The sequence below is a fragment of the Balaenoptera ricei genome, chromosome 11 (assembly GCF_028023285.1).
Source record: "Balaenoptera ricei isolate mBalRic1 chromosome 11, mBalRic1.hap2, whole genome shotgun sequence".
Lineage (NCBI taxonomy): Eukaryota > Metazoa > Chordata > Mammalia > Artiodactyla > Balaenopteridae > Balaenoptera > Balaenoptera ricei.
The window spans coordinates 75,630,548-75,653,104 of record NC_082649.1 but is presented as its reverse complement, the minus strand read 5'-3'; the positions used below and the strand labels follow the sequence as shown (position 1 = coordinate 75,653,104).

Below are 22,557 nucleotides of genomic sequence, written 5' to 3'. Positions count from 1 at the left end.
CTGCCCCGCCCCTTCCCCCCTGCAGAAGGCTCTACACCCCAGATGCCCTCTGGGGTGGACCATTTCCAAGTTCATCAATTTCCAGGAGAAGGAACATGGTATGTGACCACAGCAGAGATGACCAGATGTCACAGCTGGCTTCCAGCTGGGTTAAGAGTGACTTTGCAGAGACTGGTGCCTAGATTAAACTGACCAGTTTCCTCACCCGAGTGACAAAAACAAGGGATCCCAAAAACTAGCTCATTTCCTTCATTTCCCTGCAGAATGAAACCCATGATCTTCAGTTCCTCAGAGAAGTGAAAGCAGCAACAAGGAATCCAGTAATTCCTGTTATCTGCAGGCTTAACAAGTCAGCAGAGCCTGAGGCGGTGGCCAGGAGCCCGCTCTCCAGACACTGCTGTCCTCTCTTCAAGCCCTGAAGCCAGAGGAGCCCGGGATGCCTCTGCCGCTGGCCTCCCTGCTGCTTCTCCTCCTCTCCACCCACAGCGCCCTGGCCCTGAGGATCTGCTCCTTTAATGTGAGGTCCTTTGGGGAATCCAAGAAGGCAAACTGTAATGCCATGGATGTCATTGTGAAGGTGAGCCCCCCTTCCTGTCAGAAGGACCGCTGGACACCCTTCACACTCTCTCTACAGCTTTCAGACTTTAAGAGACTCAGGAGGAATTTAACTGAAGTTAGTCCCTAGGGTGAAGGTAGCGTGTGCGTGTGTGTGTGTGTGTGTGTGTGTGTGTGCATGTGTATGTGTGTGTGTGTGCATGTGTATGTGTGTGTGCGCACCCTATCTCTCTCTACGCCCCCCCCCCTTTCTTCCTCGTTCTCTCCCCCTCCAGCCATCAACCTTATCCCAACTTCCAATTCTAATCTTTCTCCCCACTTAGATAAGACTTTCCTTGGGTAATCTGACCAATGTCTTGGGACTCTGCTCACATTCCTCTGGAGTCAGTTGACTCTCTTTATTTAGAGGTTAATTTATTTTTGATGCTGGAGTTGAAACCTTTCCCAGGACTCTGGGTTTTATTACCTTAGAAAACCCCAGAGGCACCACATTCTGGGGGGAGCGCCAGGAGCCCTGGGTTCAGCTTCCACCTGGCAGCCAGGTGCGCCGGCTCCGGACGGCCTTTCTCCTCCCTGAGCCCCCCGTGCCTTTCAGCAAGAAAGGGTTATTGTGAAATGTAAATGCAGCACAGGGTTATTGTGAAAATGTAATGAGTCCATGATAAGAGCTAACGTTTATAAAGCCTTCGCTAAGCCCACTATATGCCAGGCACTGTAGACGCTTTATATAAGACAACTCATTTAACTTATGTTAAATAAGCTATGATCACACCTGTCATGTCTTCATAAATATTGGCCATCACCTCTTCACCCGCAATTCCTTCCTCATAAAGCAGTTTTCTTTCTTAATAACAGCTTAATTTTTTAAAATTATAAAGGTATAATTTTTAAATTATAAACTTATAATTTACAAATTAATTTTATTAAATTAAAAATAGTCATTATGGACTATTTTGAAAATACAGAAACATATAAAGAAGTATCCTATCACTTGACGATAACAGTTGTTGGTACTTGTTATGGGCATTTTTCTACACAAAAATAAATACATAAATCTGCATCTATTTTGCAGCATGGAGACACCCTATATCATCAGTTTTGTATTCTGCTCTTATATGAGAAGTATTTCACATGTTATTAATATTCTTTTAAAACACAACTTTTAATGCCTTATGCTGTGTTTGCAACATGTTTCATTTAATGCTTTCCTATTTGGGGATGCTTAGGTTGTTTCCAATTTTTCTGTTGCAATGCATCTTCCTCTTTGATCTGTGTAAGTAATAATAATAACAATACTTTGTTGTTTGCCTCCTGTATGGCTGGCACTGCTCTAAGTATCCATCTGTCCTCTAGCAATCCTGTGAGGGAATGACTATCATTATGCCAATTTATAGATGAGGAAACTGAGGTGTAGAGAAGTAGTAGATACCTTTTTACAGTGGAAAACATTCCTCAAAGTGGGAAAACTAGACCAAAGGATTAATGCATTTTTTTTAAGGCTTTTGACACATATTCTAAAATGTCTTCCAGAAAGATCTGACAGTGATAAGTGACTAAATCAGCAGGCTGGCTGGACGACCAGCACCCAGCTCTCCTTGGTGAACCCTGCAAGGCTGATGCCATGAAATGCAAGCCTACTTTTTTTTTTTAACATCTTTACTGGAGTATAATTGCTTTACAATGGTGTGTTAGTTTCTGCTGTATTAACAAAGTGAATCAGCTATACATATACACATATCCCCGTATCTCCTCCCTCTTGCGTCTCCCTCCCTCCCAACCTCCCTATCCCACCCCTCTAGGTGGTCACAAAGCACCAAGCTGATCTCCCTGTGTTATGCAGTTGCTTCCACTAGCTATCTACTTTACATTTGGTAGTGTATATGTGTCCGTGCCACTCTCTCACTTCGTCCCAGCTTACCCTTCCCTCTCCCCATGTCCTCAAGTCCATTCTCTATGTCTGCGTCTTTATTGCTGTCCTGCCCCTAGGTTCTTCATAACCTTTTTTTTTAGATTCCATATATGTTAGCATACAGTATTTGTTTTTCTCTTTCTGACTTACTTCACTCTGTATGACAGGCTCTAGGTCCATCCACCTCACTACAAACAACTCGATTTTGTTTCTTTTTATGGCTGAGTAATATTCCACTGTATATATGTGCCATATCTTCTTTATCCATTCATCTGGTGATGGACACTTAGGTTGCTTCCATGTCCTGGCTATTGTAAATAGAGCTGCAATGAACTCTGTGCTATATAACTCTTCTTGAATTATGGCTTCTCAGGGTATATAATGCAAGCCTATTGATGGAAGGATCCAGACTTGGACATAGTCTTCCTCCTCTGTCACTACACAGGTGCATCCTCAGCCCCCAGCACTTCTTAATGGCTGCACAGACCAGTACTGGTGGCTCTCTCTTCTATGCCCTTCTTGGAGAGGAAACTGGAACATATATGTGCTCTGGAAACAGGACCAGTGGCATAATCCCCCCGCTCCATGTCTTTGGAGAGGACGAAATTAACACTGGGGATACCCTGTCCTTGAGCGACAAATTCCAGCCCACCAGGACCCCATACACAGAAAGGTCCCTGTCGTCTCTAATGGGCTTCGGCTTGGTCTGCACCCTGGTTTCTAGGTTATTGCTTGCCCTGAAGGAGCCTCTCCTGCATTTTTACTGAGTTCTTCCTCACCTCTCAGGGCCTTTTCAAATGCCTCCTCCTCCTTGGAGACTTTCCTGATCCTCTGGGCAGATGTAGTTAATTATTCCTCAACACTCTCACAGCTCTGACTTTTATTTAGCACATCTTTCATTTGCCTCTCATTGTAGCTAGCTCTTTGCATTTGTCTCTCTCACTGATAATGAGTCTTTGAGGGCGGAACTATATTTTAATAGCTTAGCATGCTGGGCTTTGAAGTCATGTAAACCTGAGTTCAAATCCTACTCTACCACCTATACCGGCTGTGTGACTTTAAACTAGTTACTCAATCACTCTGAGCGTGGTTTCCTCCTATGCTTAATGAGCTAAAAATCGTAGTCATCTGATAGGGTTGGTGAGGCTCAGAGTAGGCTCACAGTAAATGTTATCTCTTATTAACATTATAATTATACCTCTTTATTTCTGCAGTATCCAGCCTGGTATTCTTCACTTACTAAGGGTTTAATAAATATTTACTATTATTATTATTGTAATTATTCAAGCAAAACCAAGAAGTAGGACGTGCAGGGGTCATGACCCTGGGTTCTGGACTTGGGTTGCCTAGGTTCACATTCTGCCTAGCCACTTTCTAGCTGGGTGACTTTGGATAGTACCTCAGCTTTCCCAGAAAGAACCTCAGGCTCTTTGTCTTTAAAATGGACATGATAATAGTACTTTCCTCAGGGAGTCCATCATTTATTTCAGAGAAGTTAGTTAATTTAACAAAGCATGCAATTTGATACTTAAAACACAGTGCCCAACAATAAAAAAACAAACAACCCAATCGAAAAATGGGCAGAAGACCTAAGTAGACATTTCTCCAAAAAAGATGTACAGATGGCCAATAGGCACATGAAAAGATGCTCAACATCGCTAATTATTAGAGAAATGCAAATCAAAACTACAATGAGGTATGACCTCACACCAGTCAGAATGACCATCATTAAAAAGTCTACAAATAATAAATGCTAGAGAGGGCGTGGAGAAAAGGGAACCCTCCTACACTGTTGTGGGAATGTAAATTGGTGCCGCCACTGTAGAAAACAGTATGGAAGTTCCTCAGAAAAGTAAAAACAGAATTACCATATGATCCAGCAATCCCACTCCTGGACATATATCCAGACAAAACTATCATTCAAAAAGATACATGCACCCCTATGTTCATAGCAGCACTATTCACAATAGCCAGGACATGGAAACACCCTAAACATCCATCAACAGATGAATGGATAAAGAAGATGAGGTATTGAATACATATACACAATGGAATACTACTCAGCCATAAAAAGGAATGAAATAATGCCATTTGCAGCAACATGGGTGTAACTAGAGATTATCATATGAAGTGAAGTAAGTCAGAAAGAGAAAGACAAATACCATATGATATCACTTATATGTGGAATCTAAAATATGACACAAATGAACCTATCTATGAAGCAGAAACAGACTTACATACATAAAGAACAGACTTGTGTTTGCCAAGGGGGAGAGGGAAGGGGAGAAATGAGTGGGAGTTTGAGGTTAGTAGATGCAGACTATTACATATAGAATGGATGGACAACAAGGTCCTACTTTATAACACAGGGAACTATAGTCAATGTCCTGGGACAAACCATAATGGAAAAGAATATTAAAAAGAAAGTATAAAAAAAAGAATGTATATATATGTATAATTGAGTCACTTTGCTGTACAGCAGAAATTAACACAACACTGTAAATCAACTATACTTCAATTAAAAAAAAATAGCAACATAGTATGTTATGTTATAGTAAGTGCCCAATAAAAGATTTCATTATTTGTAGTAAATGGCCTCACACCCCTGGGAATTCTCTCTCTGCAGGTCATCAAACGCTGTGACATCATACTCCTGATGGAAATCAAGGACAGAAACAACATAATCTGTCCCACACTGATGGAGAGACTGAACGGGTAAAGACAGGGCCCCTGGACACTCTGTCGGCTCAAAGCCAGGTGCAAGGGCATCTGAAAGTCCCTGGGAACTGAAACTACTGTGAGAGCCAACACTGGCCCAGACCACCAGGTCACGTGGCCAACACTGCCCAGGCTTTCAACTTTATTAACCATGGTCCTGAGAACGTTCAACCAGCTAGTTTTAACATGATAAAGCAAAAGAGGGAAACGGGTGAGGAGTCAGGACCGAGAGAAATGAAAGAAACAGACTAGAGGCTGAGCTGAGAAGTACTGTTACAAAGAAAAGATTGCGCGCAAATATGAAATCATGATATGCCCACAGGCTGGAATATTATGTAGCGATTAAAAGTCATGGTTACCACAGAATAGGTTAGAGCTAAATACTCCAGCATGGAAAGATGGCTACCATATATGTAAAAAAAGCAAGTTCAGAATTGTAGGTAGAAGAGCCCATTTTAGTAGTCACACTACATCATATATGAATGAGGGTGTGCTTGAGTTTGCGTTGGCATAAAAGACAGGAAGGATGTGCTCAAACTGTTAATAGTGGTTACTTCTGGGGCGGTGGTGGGTATGATCGGAGGACCATTGTGGAAGGGGTGTGAGAAGAAAATGGGGAACATTTGCTTTTTATTTTATATACTTCTGTATGATTTGAATATTTGACAAAAATTCTGAATTGACTTTATAAATTAAAATTTTATAAATGAATGTCCTCGAATAGCTTTAAATGATATTGGGTTATATTTATGATTTATTTCTCAAAGAATAATCACCCCAGAGTGAGTTAAAAATGCATATTCAAGGGCCCCCGTCTATTAATTCTGAGACACACTGATTTCTTAAAACTTCTAATATAATGTTTCTTTTGTAGATATGAGATTAAACAATAGAGTATACAATAGGTACCAAGTTCAATTATGTAAAAAAGCAAAACAAAACAAAAAACATATAAAAGATTCAAAGGCAATGAACCAAAATGTGGACAGTGGTACAAATTTACAAGGAATTTAATGTGATTTCTTCTTCTATATATTTTCTGTATTTTCCGAATTTTCTACAATGAGCATGTTACACTCCCCCTTCCCTTTTTTTATGAAATATTTTAAACATAGTTAAAAGCACAGAGGAGATAACAAACAGCCCTGTACCCCCCCCCCCATTCAGATTGAAAAAACAGTGATATCTGGCCATTATTATATTATATTATAACCCAAGCTCAGACCACTTGGGTTTGGATTCTGGCTTTGCCACGAAGGGCAAGTTACTGAACCTCACTGTACCTCATTTTCCCCATCTGTAAATGGAGATAATAATAGAACCCACCATCTTCCTTCCTGGGACATGGCGATAATTAAATTTAATCATGCATGTAAGTGGTTGAGCTGTGCCTGGTATGGAGCAGTGGCGACTAAACGTTGGGATGTTCATTACTAGTCAAAGTAAGGGAATTGCGATGGCAGGTGATGGTCCAGAGGGCCGTAAGAAACAGCTACCTTCAATACCCTAACCAGGGTATCACAGTTGCCAGGCATCCTGTTGATCAATTTACACGTGCTATTTCATTTCCTCCCCACAACAACCTGTAGAGTAGGTACCGTTACTGCTTCCCTTATAGCTGAGGGACTGAGGCACAGAGAGCAGGGACCTGCCCAAGGTCACCCAGGCAGTAAATGGCCAAACCTACCTTTGAACCTGGGCCGTGTCTGCCTCCAAGGCCAATGTTCTATTCTGAGCCCCCTCAGCCATCCTTGGAGTGGCCCTGGCCAGTTTTCAGAATTATGGGGGACGGAGGGGACGGGGGCTCCAGGCACCTGCCCGCAGTTGGTCTGGATTAAGTCCTCCCACCCCCAGTGGTCTCGGTTCTCCCAACCTCCCTAGACTGTGCCATGGACTCCAGGCAGAACCAGGTCTGTTTGTCTCCTGATTCCCTGTAAGCCAGGAGGGGCCTCTGTCACTTCACAGCTGAGTCATTGCGAATAGTTTGCCAACCCAGGACTTGGCAAGGCTAGATTCAGAACAGGGCCAGCCTTCCCAAACTGGAAGCCCAGCAGAATCCACAGTCTGCACTCCTGGGGCTCCCATGACCAGATCTGCCTTAGAATATTCATTCCCAGGAATTTCTGTAGGGTCTACGTTGGCCCCTAAACACTCTGCTTTTTTCCAACGGAACCTGAGAGTATGCCACAGCTTAGACGTGCCCCAGATCTTCTTGTGGGAAGATGAAGTAGAACCGCGTCAGGCTCTGCCCAGGGTGGAGTTATCAGCAAGTTTTTTCAACACATCTGAGAGTCAAGTTTCCCTGATAAGGGTGAGGGGTAGGATCAATGGGACTTCACACAGTATCCTCAGTCCCCAGGACAGAAACAATAGCTTGATTTGGAATCATAGTTCCAGGACTTGTGAGAAAATGCCTGGGGGTTTTCAGAGCAGAAGAGAATGTCCAAAAAAATGTTAACTGGGAATCCTGCATGTGATAAATGCTCAGGAGTGGTGCATGGACAGGGTGACCTGGTGAGGTATACTCGACCAGGAAGTATGAGGTGCAGCCCAGCCATGGGCCAGAACAGTGTTTGGGGCTGATTGTGGCCTGAATCTTTTATGGTCTCAGTGGTGTCCCACAGGTACAGGCCAAAGCAGGTGGATTTGGGGGTGAGTAGGATCTGAGTTCAAATCCCAGCTTTGTACTTGCAAATTATAAAAATGGAGTAACGACAGTACCCACCTTATAAGAACAAGAAATAACGGCTGTAAAGATCCTGGTAGATGTTAACAGTCCCAGTGAGTGGTGGCCCTTCTTATAAGACTCAAAGCTTATGATGAACAGAAGCCCTCCTACATGACGTCACGGGAGATACAGAGGCAGACAGGAAGGAGGGGAACCTAGGCAGTAGAGAAATGTTTGTTCTTTAAGATGCAATGTAAACTCTTTTTTGTCTTCCAGAAATTCAAGAAGAGGCAAAACATATAACTATGTGATTAGCTCTCGTCTTGGAAGAAACACATACAAAGAACAGTATGCCTTTCTCTATCAGTAAGTATAAATTATGCCTCCTGGAACATGGTTCACTTATCAATTATGACTGTGAATAGAATCAAAATCTTCTCTTTAAAACCAAATTTGGATCTCTAACCAGTTCTCAATATTGATCGAAATAATTGCTGTCAAAATCAGGGCTGATGCAAAGTATTAACTCTTCAAACCTAATCTACTGGTTGACTCAGTGACCTGGTCAGGAGAGTGAAGAGTTCTTTATTCTTCATGGTCAAGTCCTGGCTGGGGATGGAAACCTGAGTTGCCCAGCATGGCTGCTCTGGGACTTCATATTCTCATCTTCTTCCTACTAATAATTTGTTGTGAGTCTGACCTTTAAGTTGTGAGTCCCCTAGATAACTAGTATTGCTCAGATCTTCAGCTCCCAAAGGGCTCTGGTCCTTGAGAAGACTTGACTGAGCCTTGTTCTCAGGCAAAAGATCCTTTCCAGCGCCCAAGCCTGCAGGGGAGGCCAACAGAGCTGTGAGAACCTACGTCTCTGTTTCTTGAAAGAAGTAAGAAGACAAGCAACTCACCTGGGAGGACTTTCTTTTTTTTTTTTTTTCTTCTAGGGAAAAGCTAGTATCTGTGAAAGCAAGCTACCTCTACCATGACTATCAGGCTGGCGATGCACACGTATTTTCCAGGGAACCCTTTGTGGTCTGGTTCCAGTCACCCCACACCGGTGAGACCCACAGGCCCCTCTCACCCCTGATATCCCCAGCGATCCCATAAACGGGCAGCAGCCCTGAGTGTGGGCTGTGATCCCAGGGTTTATACAGCATCTTTAGTGAGGCATCAGGCTTGAGATGACCATTAAGAACTTCTAACACTTGCACGTAGAGGATGCAGTATAGTTTGATGACACCAGGCTGGGTTCTCAGAATGCCACGACTCAAGACTTCCTCAGCTAAGAAGCCACTTTCTTGAATCAGTGATAACCTTACTCTCTTTGGAGCATGTAGGCTGATGGAAATTATTTACAAAAATCCCTTAGTTCCAATCAAGTACAGCTATTCCTTCATTTGAAAAATTCGAGCAATGGCCAGCAAAGATGATCTCCCAACCTAGAATCACACTGTCCCTCCAGTACCCACTGAGCAATCTCCCCCACAGACTGGTGGTGGAGAGGAAATCCAAAAGACTGCAACCTGATCTCTGACAACAATAGTACTTGTATTAGTCACTAACAATTATTGATCCCTGATTAGCGCCAGGTTCCTGTAATCTTTGCAACACCCTGCAAGGTAGCAACTAGGATTATCTCCACTTTACATTGGAAGAGACTGAGGTTCAAGTAGATGGAGTCACTTATTCAACGTCACCCAGCAGTTACTGAAGTGGACGAGCCAGGGTTGCAACTCAAACTAGCATCTCGGGAGCCCACACTTTTTACCACCATGCAACCCTCAATGGACAGTCAAGAATTAATTTGGTTTATAGACTGGAACTATATAGAATCAAATATTTTTTCAACACCCACTACATGTCAGGCTCTGTTCTGGGCACTGGACAAGGCAGATGAAAGGTCCCTGCCCTTGTGAAGTTATGTTGCAGCAGGGGAGACAGAGAATGACCAAATAAATATATGCAGAGCTGTACATATGAACACCTATATCTATACTACACAAATATTAACATCTTGAACTATGAAGTTCACTATTTTGGCAGAGGGTTAATTAGCTCAGGGGCAGAGTATTTCAGGAAAACAAACATGGGAGAATGGTAGGAAATTCCCAGTGGGAAAAAAAAACCAAAAAAAACAAAAAAGAATGAGGAGATGGGGGCTATTGAGGGCAAGAAATACCTTTCAGAGAGCATGTTCAATAATTGTCTTTGTCATGCACACAACTCACATTTAGCTGACCTGGCAGTGTTAGGAGAGGCCCTCCCCACCAAATGATTATTTCTTCTCTGAGAGAGTCCTCAGCCTTTGTGAACTGCTAAACAAACCTGTTTGTCTGGAGCTTCCACCCTTCCCTACCCCTCCCCTGCACACACCCACCCCTGCTGGGATGGCACTACAGCTGTGTCATGTCTGGAGTCTTCTATCTTGCCCAAGGAAGCCATTCATCTACCTTTTCTTTCCTCCATTCATTCTCTCATTCATTCATTCATGTATTCAATCAACAAACATTTCTGAGCACCTCCAATGTGCTGGGCACGGTGCTAGTAGGTGCTGGAGCCAAGAGGGTGAACAAGACAGATAAGCCTGCTCTCACAGAGCTTAGGTTCCAGTGGGCCAAACTAAGGAGCCAAGCAGGTAATTTCAGAGCATGAAGGCAGTAAGCAGGGTTCACTGAATAGCGGGGTGAGGGGCCACCTTAGACAGGGCAATCAGGGATGGCCCCTTGGAGGTGACAACGGCTGTGACCCGAAGAAGCCAGTCACAGAGAGGTGGTGGAAAGGCATTCTGGAGGGAGGGCACAGTGAGCACACAAGCTCAGAGGTGGGAAAGGAGCTGGGGTGTTTAGGGGACCAAAAAGAGGTTGGGGAGTGGAGAGGAGTGAGGAGAGTGAGAGACAGGCTGCTGGACCAGGGTGTGGTCCTGGGGACAGGCTGCCGGTCTGAGTCCCGGCTCCCTGCTGTGGGACTTGAGCAGTGATCACTCAACAGCCCCCAGCTCCTGAGTAGGAGTGGGGACCCAGGCACAGAACAAGGGAAAGCCCGAGGAGGAGGCATTCAGAACGACACAGGTGGGCAAGATGCCCACATCCCCTCACTCAGGCTTCCTCAGTCCCTCCTGGTGGGGGAGGATTTTAGACACTCCACAAAGGACCACTTTGTGTTTTAAATAAACTTTTCCAGGCTTTTTTTTTTTTTTTCTGATTACAAAAGGAGTATAAACTGACAAGCCTCAATTTTTTAAATTAGAAAAAACATGTTTTCTTAGTACAAAGCCAAACAGCCTTCATATTTTTTAAAGACAGAAAATACAGGGTTTTTTAAAATGAGAAAATAAAAACACCCCCAATGCCAGTGAGGAACACTGTCTACCAGCTTTCTCTTAGCCACGCAGGGCGAGTCGGAGAAAAGAGGCTTTCGTGTGCTGAGAATAGCTGCCTTATGACCCTAAGATCATTCAAATCTCAACCACTGGACCCTCTGGAAATGGGGGGCCCCAGATGACACAGTCCGTGCCTTTTGGGGGGACAGCCTGTTTCCCTCAAGCAGTGTTCGTGGAATCTTGCCAGAGGAAATGTGTGACCTCCGCCTCTTTCCTGTCCCTCAGCTGTCAAGGACTTCGTGATTGTTCCCCTGCACACCACCCCTGAGACATCCGTTCAAGAGATTGACGAGCTGGCTGATGTCTATGTGGATGTGAAACGTCGCTGGAAGGCGGAGGTGATGACCCTCTGTGTCTGCTGGATTCCCATCTGCAGGGGCAGAATCTGGTCCCTGAGAGGCACGAGTGACTCTGAGGGAGGGTGAGGAGGCAGGGCCTGTGCAGACCACCACCACTTTAGAGCCTCATTTTAGGCCTTTCCTCAGCCCTAAATATCTTTCTGCTGAATCTGCCTGGGTACCATCCATGTGGGTCTTGGGAATTCATACCCTGCTCCACTAATAATGGCTGCCAACATTCACTGAGCGAATGAGTAGCTGGTGCCGGGCAGTATGCTAAGGCTGGACATGGACAAGTTTATTTAATCCTCCCAATAGCCTGATGAGATAACTAGTTTGATCATTCCCACTTCACAACTGAGAATAGTAAGACAAAGAGAGGTCAGGAGCCTTTCAGCTACAAGTGACAGAATCTCAAAATGGCTCATGAAAAGGAAGAGCAATTTATTGGTTCAGGCATAGCTGGACCCAGGGTTCAGACAAGGTAATCAGGGCTTGTCTTGTCTCTCTCTCCATCTCTTGACCTTCCTTTCCCCTGGGTGGGCTCCATTCTCAGGCTGGCTCCACCCTTGGGATGGTAAGATGGCTGCCAGCAGCTTCCAGAGCAACTGACAAATTTTCTGCCCCACAATGTAACAAATACCCTGGGACTGAGTCTCATTGGCTATGATTGTGTCACATGTCCACCCCTGAACCAATCACTGTGATCAGGTGGTTGAGATGCTCTGATTGGTTAAGTCTGTTTCAGCTCTACCCCAACCTCACAGACTAAGGTGGAGGAGGGAGGTAGTTTCCCAGAGAAATTAGGGGTGCTATTCTCACAGAAGGGGAATACATCCACCATCCCTCTTGGTTTCAATTATTTCCTCATGTGGACAACAGGGATGCCACCTCCTGTGGCTGCGAGGCCTATGAAAGCTCTTGGCAAATATGGAAGTGCTTCAGAGGGCTCTTCCTCATTCCTCTTTTCTCCTTTTGAGATGTGACTCCAGTGACCCCCCTTCCTCCTCCTCAGTTCTACTGCTCAAAGTGCAAAATCAGTCAAATAAAGTGTGGACACAGAGCTAGGGCATGGTGCACACAAGGGGTATATTTCATTGCTTATTTGTTCCTAAAATTATAAATTCCATTCATTCATTCAGCAAGAATTTATTGAGCATCTGTTAAGTGCCAGGCACTGGGGAGCCATCAGTGGCACAAAAATGAACAAGAGGGGAAACTCTTGCGCTCTGAGGGAGGGCCCTTCAGTGAGGCTGATCAGGATTCAGTAGCCTAGAGCAGGTCACTTTACCCCTCTATCCTTTTTCCACAGGGCTGTCAAAGTTTCCTTCTACCTCCTGGTGTTTATTGTAAGATTTAAATTAAACTTTAGAAAATGTTTAACGCTGAGCCTGGCACACAGTGAATGCTCAATAAATCATGCCTATATTAATAGAAGCTGGTTGACACTCGGGTTAAGGATGACATCCTGTCCTCAACTGCGCCCACCGACCTCAGGGAAAACCATGATATCCAAGGTCAAAATAAAATGTTTTTGACGAAAACTCTAAAGTCAGCAACAACGCCAAACAATAGCACAAGCAAGGAAATCTGCGTTTCCTCTTGAGGAATATTAAAATTCTGTTTCAAGAGCCCTGCAAGGAAAAACACTTCCAAGATAGAATGCTCTGATGGTGGCCTCGGTGCAGAGGCGGACAGCTCATTCTATCACCCCCCTCCACCCTCCACTTAAGCCTCTTCTCACTTCCTCAACAGGCAAAATTTCCACAGGAGTAAGTTCCTAGCTTCAAAACAGGAGAGAAAGAGCAGTGCCAAAGCTGTCAAATACACCACCCGAGTTCATTTTCCCTGCTTGGAAACAAAAGGCATCAACTCATTCATATGTTTATACCTTACAGTAGTTTAAGCCAGAGATAAAAGAAGTGAGGGAGGGCTTCCCTGGTGGCGCAGTGGTTGAGAATCTGCCTGCTAATGCAGGGGACACGGGTTCGAGCCCTGGTCTGGGAAGATCCCACATGCCACGGAGCAGCTGGGCCCGTGAGCCACAACTACTGAGCCTGCGCATCTGGAGCCTGTGCCCCGCAACGGGAGGGGCCGCGATAGTGAAAGGCCCGCGCACCGCGATGAAGAGCGGTCCCTGCACCGCGATGAAGAGTGGCCCCCGCTTGCCGCAACTAGGGAAAGCCCTCGCACGAACTGAAGACCCAACACAGCCAAAAATAAATAAATAAATAAAAAAAAAAAAAAAAAAAAATTTAAAATTTAAAAAAAAGAAGTGAGGGAATAACTGAGCTGGATTCTTCCATCCCCACCTAAATCTGCACCCCAAATTAGAGAGATTTGGTGACTAAGAACAGGAGGGAGCAGGTACAGCAAACATCCTTCTTCCCACTGAGAACACACTTCTTTGTCATACTCGCCTGTCAAATACTCATCAGAACTGTGACTCAATTTTAAACTGTGGCCTCTTCTTTTAAAAAGCAAAATGAAATTAAGACCCTTTATTATTTTGCTAGGGCTGCCGTAACAAAGTACCAAAGACTGGGTGGCTTAAACAACAGAAATTTATATCCTCAAAGTTCTGGAAGGCTGGATGTCCAAGACCAAAGTGGCAACAGGGTTTGGTTCTTCTGAGGCCCCTCTCCTTGGTCTTCCCTCTGTGTCTATGTCCTAATCTCTTTTTATGAGGACACGAGTCACATCAGATTAGGGTCCACCCATATAACCTCATTTTACCTGAATTAGCTCTTTAAAGGTCATCTACAAATACAGTCACATTCTTAGGTACTGGGGGTTAGAACATATGAATTTGGGGGGACACAATTCAACTGATAATAGAACTCATCGTTTATTGGGTGTGCAAGGTGGAGTCATTGCTACCAGGTCTGCCTGAAAACATTAGACAACAATGCCTACAGGTGACAGTTTCGAATCTTGTCTTTCAGAATTTCATTTTCATGGGTGACTTCAATGCTGGCTGCAGCTACGTCCCCAAGAAGGCCTGGAAGAACATCCGCCTGAGGACCGACCCCAAGTTCATTTGGCTGATCGGGGACCAAGAGGACACCACGATCAAGAAGAGCACAAACTGTGCCTATGACAGGTAGGAGGCATCTGCCAGACCACCGCTAGCCCACACAGTGCTTGGTGTGCATTGGAAAAGGTGGCCCCCTCTGGGCAGATGAAGCTCTTGGCTTGGAGAGCTGAGCCGATTAGACTTTAAGCTTCTCCGCTGGGTACTTTGTGCAGCATGCAACCTGCGTGGCCATATATGGTGGCCTTGGTCACTGTAGCTTAGCAGTGGCAAGTGCAGGCTTTGCTGTCAGACGGGCCTGGGTTCAAATCCTGGCTCTACCACTTAATATGTCTGGGACCAAGAGACTTAAGCTCTCTGTGTCTTTGTTCCCTTACCCGTAAAATGGAGATGGTAGTAGTGCCTCACTCATACATGAAGACTAAACAAAGTAACATGTATAAATCTTCACATGCAATGTCTGGAATATGGTAAATGCTCAATATATTCATTGCTTGTCAATTATTCCATCACAGACATACCACAGTTTATTCACTCAGTCCTCTGTCACTGGGCATTAGGTTATTACCAAGGGTTTGCTATTAAAAGCATAGCTGAAATGAACATCCTATATATGCATTTTGTGTTTACTTATGATTTCCTCAGGGTAAGAGTCTAAAAATGAGACTAGTTAGTGCAAGGAAATTTACACTTCTAATGCTTTTGCTATACACTTTTTCTTTCTTTTGGCTGTGCCTCACAGCTTGCGGGATTTTAGTTCCCTGACCAGGGACTGAACCCGGGCCATGGCAGTGAAAGCGCCGAGTCCTAACCACTGGACTGCCAAGGAATTCCTACACATTTCTAAATGCAAATATATACATTTAAATAATAGCATTCTCTGGTATTTGTAAAGCCTCCCTGGAGATTTTCAATCAGCTTTCAACTTTGCTCCTTAAGTCAGGAGGGAGGTGAGGGGGGACCTGAAGCGTGTGAATGTTCGTGACTGGCACATCCACAGCGGACACCACAGGCCGGAAAGTCCCTAGGAGCCCTGTTCCCAGGAGTGGTTGCTGGTCCCCAAGCTCAGTCTGCACAAGATGGCCATCTGCAAGCAGACAGTTTCCATTTCTCTAGTTTTGAGTTCTGATTTTCGTTTCCATCCCATGACCTCCTCTGTTCCTGTTAGAGCTTTCAGGGCTGGTGCGCCCTCTGCAGACGTCATCACTCCTGCTCCCCAAGGTGGAAACAGCCCTGGCCCTGGGGAAAGTAGAACCAAGGTGGGAAGTTACAGGAGACTGAGCTTCCTGGGTACCTGCCCCCCTCCATCCCATTTTGAGGGGCTGCAGCAAAGCTGGTTGGAGAGGGCCACTCACCCACTCGCCCACTTGCACATGCCAGCTGTGTGGCCTTGGGCAGGTCAAGTCCCTTCCGTGGTCCCATTCTTTATCCGTGGCAGAGGAGAGGGAGGTGATCGAAAGTAATGGAGCAGAAGAACAGTGAATCCCAGGGAAAGATGGATTAGATGGGGTGGCGGAACAGGTTAAAAAAGGTGTTTACTACAGGACCCCCAGTTTTACGCACTTGTATGCCAAAGGATGGCAGGATTACAATGTGCTTTTTTAAACATTTATTTCTTGTTTTGCTGCTCTGAATTTTCTATGTTTTCAATAACAGTATATATCTTTTATGGTTTGTAAAAGGGCATATGAGGGGAGAAGATGAAATGGCCTCAATTCCAGTCTTTGTTCTGTGTGCAAATATTTATTGAACACTTTCCATGTGCTGAGTGCTAGTGGACAGGCCGAGATGCCCAGAGCTGGCTGGGCACTGGAGCAGCTTCAGGGAGCTTAGTGTGATCCGCAGACTCACACAGAACTAGCAGAAGTCTGAAATGGGGGAGCCTTAACTATGCTGTTCTTGACTCTCTGGGTCTGAAAGGATGGCTTCAAGAAATCTCCACCCAAGGGACTTCCCTGGCGGTCCAGTGGTTAAGACCTCTCCTTCCGATGCAGGGGGTTTGATCCTTGGTTGGGGGAGCTAAGATCCCACATGCCTCGCGGCCAAAAAGCCAAAAAAACATCAAACAGAAGCAATATGGTAACAAATTCAATAGACTTTAAAAATGGTCCCCATCAAAAGAAAAAAATCTTTAAAAAAAAAAAGAAATCACCCAAATGCGAAGAGTTTACTTATGGAGATTAGTTAAAAATTAACCAGGTGGTGTTGGTCGCAAACAAAGGAAACCAGGTCAGCTGGTCGGAATCAGGGAAAGCTCATTGGACAGTCATGGGCTGGCAGTTTAACCCAGCTTGTCATTCTTCAGCCAGTCAGCTGGGGCCATGTAGACCCCAACCACATCACCACACTCGGGATACATTAGATTCCATTTAACCACCACGTTCCCGTTTTCTGTCATCATTGCAAAGCAACTATACTATGGTTTTTCTCTATATTTGTCTTTAAATCTATTCATTTATTACTGAAATAAATATATTTTAAAAGGAAATTTCATAAAGCTAAGGTAAGAAAACAGCACCACTTGCCATAAATAAAAAATAATTGTAAAAGTAAGCCCAGTGAAAACCGAACAATGTTACATTATACCTTAATTCTCTTGTCTGCAGAATGCTCTCTCTTGGTCAAAATAGGAGCTTAGGGAGGCATTAAAGATAAACCAGAACCTTTCTCCATAACTGAATCAGAAACAGTGAAAATAATTGCAAAGGGAACATTTTTTCAGTACGCAAGCCATTGCAATGTGCTGTGATGTCCATGTCTCTTCTACCGCCAGGGCTCCCTGCTCACACAAGGGACACTGTCCTGGTGCCCACAGATCACCGCAGAGCTGACCCTGTTTCCCAACCATAGGCACTGTCCTGAGGGTCTCTGTCGGGGAGGGGGAAATTTCTGCCTCAACCCCTCTTGAGTCCTTATGGCTGGACTATAATAAAATTGACACAAGACCAATTAATAGGAGAAAAAGAAACAAATCTTAATTTGTGCACATGGAGGTCTCATAGAAATAGGACCTAAGAAGTGGTCAAATTGCAGCAATATCTTTTTTGATCTACCTCCTAGAGTAATGAAAATAAAAACAAAAATAAACAAATGGGACCTAATTAAACTTAAAAGCTTCTGCACAGCAAAGGAAACCATAAACAAAACAAAAAGGCAACCCACAGAATGGGAAGAAAATATTTGCAAATGGAACAACTGACAAGGGATTAATCTCCAAAATATACAAACAGCTCATGCAGCTCTATGTCAAAAATACAAACAGCTCATGCAGCTCTATGTCAAAAAAACAATCAAAAAATGGGCAGGAGATCTAAATAGACATTTCTCCAAAGAAGACATACAGATGGCCAAAAGGCACAGGAAAAGATGCTCAACATCACTAATTATCAGAGAAATGAAAATCAAAACTACAATGAGGTATCACCTCACACCAGTCAGAATGGCCATCATCAAAAAGTCTACAAATAACAAATGCTGGAGAGGGTGTGGAGAAAAGCGAACCCTCCTACACTGTTGGTAGGAATGTAAATTGGTACAACCACTATGGAGAACAGTATGGATGTTCCCTAAAAAACTAAAACTAGAACTACCATATCATATAGCAATCCCACTCCTGGGCATATATCCAGAGACCATAATCCGAAAGGATACATGCACCCCAGTGTTAACTGCAGCACTATTTACAACAGCCAAGACATGGAAGCAACCTAAATGTCCATTGTCAGAGGAATGCATGAAGAAGATGTGGTACATATATACAATGGAATATTACTCAGCCACAAAAAATAATGAAATAATGCCATTTGCAGCAACATGGGTGGACCTAGAGATTATCACACTAAGTGAAGTAAGCCAGACAGAGGAAGACAAATATCATATGATATGACTCCTATGTGGAATCTAATTTAAAAAAACAAAGACACAAATGAACTTATTTACAAAACAGAAACAGACTTACAGATATTGAGAACAAACGTATGGTTACCAAAGGGGGAATGTGGGATAAATCAGGAGCTTGCGATGTACACACACACACACACACACACACACACTACTATATATAAGATAGATAACCAAGAAGGACCTACTGTACAGCACAGGGAACTCTACTCAGTATTCTGTGATAACCTATATGAGAAAAGAATCTTAAAAAGAATGAATATATGTATGTATATAACTGAGTCACTTTGCCGTACACCTGAAACTAACACGACGTAAATCAACTATACTCCAATAAAATTAAAAAAAAAAAGTGGTCAAAGCAGGCAGCTTTTATACTTTTTAAACCAAAAAAACCAATACATTTGTGAGGAATTAAGAGGGCAAAGAAACTCAGGTTTTGGATTCTCAATGAGTGAAGAATCTAAAGAGAATTTGGGCTTGGAGTAGTGAATTAAAGAAGTAACAAGGTTTGTTCACACAGCCTTCTTGGCCTGAATTCCCTTTCTCTGGGGATAAGGGTGCTGGTCCTTCCTTCTACCTCCAGATGCAGGGAGTGCATCTTTCACAGGGGAGATTTATTTCCTGCTTTCAGGGAGACCGACAGGAGGGTCAGAGTGTCCCTACTGCATTAGCCGTTTAAGTAACTTTAATTCAAAATAATCAATATGCCATTGTGGCATATTTTGGGGTGGCCCGCCCTGAGCTTCAACACAAGCTAGAACCAGGGCTGGACTTTTGAACTCCATGTGAAAGTGCCAAGCGGTTAGTCATTCTAGATGTCAAGCAGGAAGCCTGGTTTGATCTCAGAAATCAACAGGGTGGATTAATGTGACTATCTTCCCTCTCCTTCTCCAGGATCGTGCTCAGAGGACACGAGGTTGTCACCTCTGTTGTTCCTCAATCAAACAGCATCTTTGACTTCCAGAAAGCTTACAGGTTGACCGAAGAGAAGGTACAGCTGTCATCTTGTTTTTCTGTGCCACCGTCCTGGGAAGATGGGTTGGTGTCACCCAGTGGTGGTTCAGGTCACCAATGGAGATCTGACATTGAGCCACTGGACCTTGAGTCTCAAAGTCTATGATTCCGTGACTTGAGGACCTGCCTCAATTTCTGACTGAACTGGTGCAGGGACAATGCTCCCAGTGCATGTTCTGTTGGGTGACTTGGGGCATTTCATCCTGGGCCTCCCTCAGCTTGAATTCGTTCATCACTAAAATGAAAGTGTCTCCTAATTCCCAAATTTATCTCTCCTTTCTCTTTACAGGCCCTGGATGTCAGCGACCACTTTCCAGTTGAATTTAAACTTCAGTCTTCAAGGGTCTTCACCAACAGCAAAGAATCTGTCTCTCCAAAGAAGAAAAAAAAGACCAGTCGCGCCTAGATACAAGGGTGCCATTTTATTAACCATTTCTTGCCTCTACATAAAGCAGCTCCAATAGGTATTAACTGTTCCTGGCGCTCAGGAAACAAGAATGGCCCAACTACTTTCATTTTTCAACTTGTATCTAATTCATCTTGAGCCAAATTGGGAACAGTGTCTTCTATTCTCCCTCTAGAGCTCGAGCTCATACCTCCCCTGAATTACTCAAAAGGAAACTAGGGTCTTTTGCAGTCCAAAACGATGGCCTTCATGTCCGGAGCTAGAGCCCCATCAGCTGTCACTGCTCTACCTGCCAAGAGAGGCCGCAGGAAGAGGAACATCAGCTTTCCGTCTTCTTGAGGGCGTCCTGTTCCATGCGAAACGACCAGAAATGCCAAGAACACCAAGGCCCCAACTGTAGCCCATGATTTGGGCAGTGAACTGCTTTAGGATCTGGTCCTCCTGTCTGAAGTCAGGCCACCATAATATCTTGCAGGGATGAAAGGTGAAGGCCATTCCCACTGGTCTCCCTGCCTCCAAATAGTCCTCCAACTCAGCCAGCCCAATAACCACCAGTGTCATCCTTTGAAATTCCAATCTGACCACAGCACCCCCACCCCTTCCCACACTCTGCTTTAAAAGCCCCTGAAGGAGCTCCCGTCACCACCTGGAGAGAGCCCAGGGCATTTGGACACCCATGAAGGTCTCTATTACCTGGCCTATCATGTCAGCCTTACCTTCGTCCCACCTTGCACTTTTGCCCAGCAGGACTGCCCCTTCCCCGCATGCCCCAAGCTCTCCCTCCTTCTGGGCTCTGGCTCAGCCCATCCCAGAGCCTGGTCAAGTAACCCTGGCCACCCCAACATATGCCATACCCCTATTATAACATTCACCACATTGCATGTCACCAAGGCCACTATTTGGGCTCTTTGGGGGACCTGGTGGGACAAAGGCCCAGTTGGCTGGGAGGGACTGGAGGATTTTGTTATCTTTCTGCAACTAAAGACTTGCAGAGGAGTCCAGCAGCGAGGCACCATTTTACCTATATCCATGGTGACCAGTTTTTTGGTTTGTTTTGCTTTGTTTTCCCTTATATTGTTTCTCTGTCCAAGTAGTACATGAACAGGGCTAAATCTGCAAGCAGTACCAAGGAATAAGCAAAGAGAAGGAACGCTGTGCCTTGGCCCCCCGGTGTCCTGTCTCAGAAGCAGCCCCTCCTACCAGCTTACGCATGCCACCAGAGAGTCTGCATAAATAAGCACCGTGTGTAACTTTGAGAAATACAGAGTATAGCATTCTATACACGTGGTCCCTCTCTGCTGATTTTCCTAAATATATCCAGGACGATGTGACTTTTGATATAAGAAAACGAGACTGTAAGCCTGATTTTTTTTTATAAATTTATTTATTTATTTGTTTGGGTTTTTTTTGGCTGTGTTCGGTCTTCGTTGCTGTGCACGGGCTTTCTCTAGTTGTGGCGAGAGGGGCTACTCTTCCTTGCGGTATGTGGGCTTCTCATTGTGGTGGTTTCTCTTGTCGTGGAGCATGGGCTCTAGGCACGCGGGCTCAGTAGTTGTGGCTCACGGGCTCTAGAGCACAGGCTCAGTAGTTGTGGCGCACGGGCTTAGCTGCTCCGTGGCATGTGGGATCTTCCCGGACCAGGGCTTGAACCCGTGTCCCCTGCAATGGCAGGAGGATTCTTAACCACTGTGCCCCCAGGGAAGCCCAGAGGCTGTATTTTTATTAACAGGACTCGCTTCATTGAAGGGTAGGCCAGGCAAGCCTTTGGGTATGTATGGCTCTCACTTAATTATTTAGAATGAATTTCTGCCATACAAGGAATCAGGCCAAGTTTCCATTTCTTTTTTCTTTTTTTTTTTTTTTTTGGTCGTGCCAGGTGGCTTGCAGGATCTTAGTTCTCTGACCAGAGATTGAACCTAGGCCCTGGGCAGTGAAAGTGTGAAGTCCTAACCACTGAACCGCCAGGGAATTCCCTTTTTTTCCTTTAATAAATTTATTTATTTATTTTTGGCTGCGCTGGGTCTTTGTTGCTGCGCGCAGGCTTTCTCTAGCTGCAGAGAGCAGGGGCTACTCTTCGTTGTGGTGCACGGGCTTCTCATTGCGGTGGCTTCTCTTGCTGCGGAGCACGGGCTCTAGGCGCGCGGGTTTCTGTAGTTGTGGTGCACGGGCTTAGCTGCTCCGTGGCATGTGGGATCTTCCCGGACCAGGGCTCGAACCTGTGTCCCCTGCATTGGCAGGCAGATTCTTAACCACTGCGCCACCAGGGAAGTCCTCCATTTCTTTATCATTCACCACAGCAAGTATTTTGGCGAGTCTTGAGAAATGGAGATGCCCCTGTTTCCAGCCTTTGCTATTTTCTCGTCTTCATCAACACTCCTTTCCTGCCTCAAACAAACATGCTCCCCAGTGCCCTTCATCCTGTCCCTGTGAGTCAGTGGCGGGGGTGGGGAGGAGAGAAGGGAGCTTCTCCAGGTCAGCAACCCTGGCTCCCATCTCTCCCTCGGACTGGAGAAGGCAAGTATAAAGGGCAGTTGCCAAACCGGGAGAGGAAAGAGTGACAAACTGGAGGCCACATCCCTCTTCCTTCCCAGAAGGAGAAAAAACACCCAGCCCAGGGATGTGTGGGTGATAGAGGCTCA

At 44.8% G+C, this 22,557-nt stretch overlaps 1 protein-coding gene across 1 annotated transcript; it reads left to right on the top strand.

The window, feature by feature from the left end:
- Positions 1 to 120: 120 nt before the first annotated feature.
- Positions 121 to 21,197, top strand: DNASE1L3 (deoxyribonuclease 1 like 3). Its single transcript, XM_059937671.1, has 8 exons — positions 121 to 577; positions 5,091 to 5,179; positions 8,127 to 8,216; positions 8,789 to 8,901; positions 11,449 to 11,561; positions 14,507 to 14,664; positions 19,393 to 19,489; positions 19,802 to 21,197. The coding sequence occupies exons 1-8, from the start codon at positions 437 to 439 to the stop codon at positions 19,916 to 19,918; spliced, it is 918 nt and encodes a 305-aa protein (XP_059793654.1). The 5' UTR covers positions 121 to 436; the 3' UTR covers positions 19,919 to 21,197.
- Positions 21,198 to 22,557: the final 1,360 nt, after the last annotated feature.

Coding starts and splice junctions, on each gene's coding strand:
- DNASE1L3 (XM_059937671.1), top strand. CDS start 437: ATGCCTCTGCCGCTGGCCTCCCTGCTGCTTCTCCTCCTCTCCACCCAC. Junction 8,217..8,788: donor CAGTATGCCTTTCTCTATCA/GTAAGTATAAAT, acceptor TTTTTCTTCTAG/GGAAAAGCTAGTATCTGTGA. Junction 19,490..19,801: donor ACAGGTTGACCGAAGAGAAG/GTACAGCTGTCA, acceptor TTCTCTTTACAG/GCCCTGGATGTCAGCGACCA.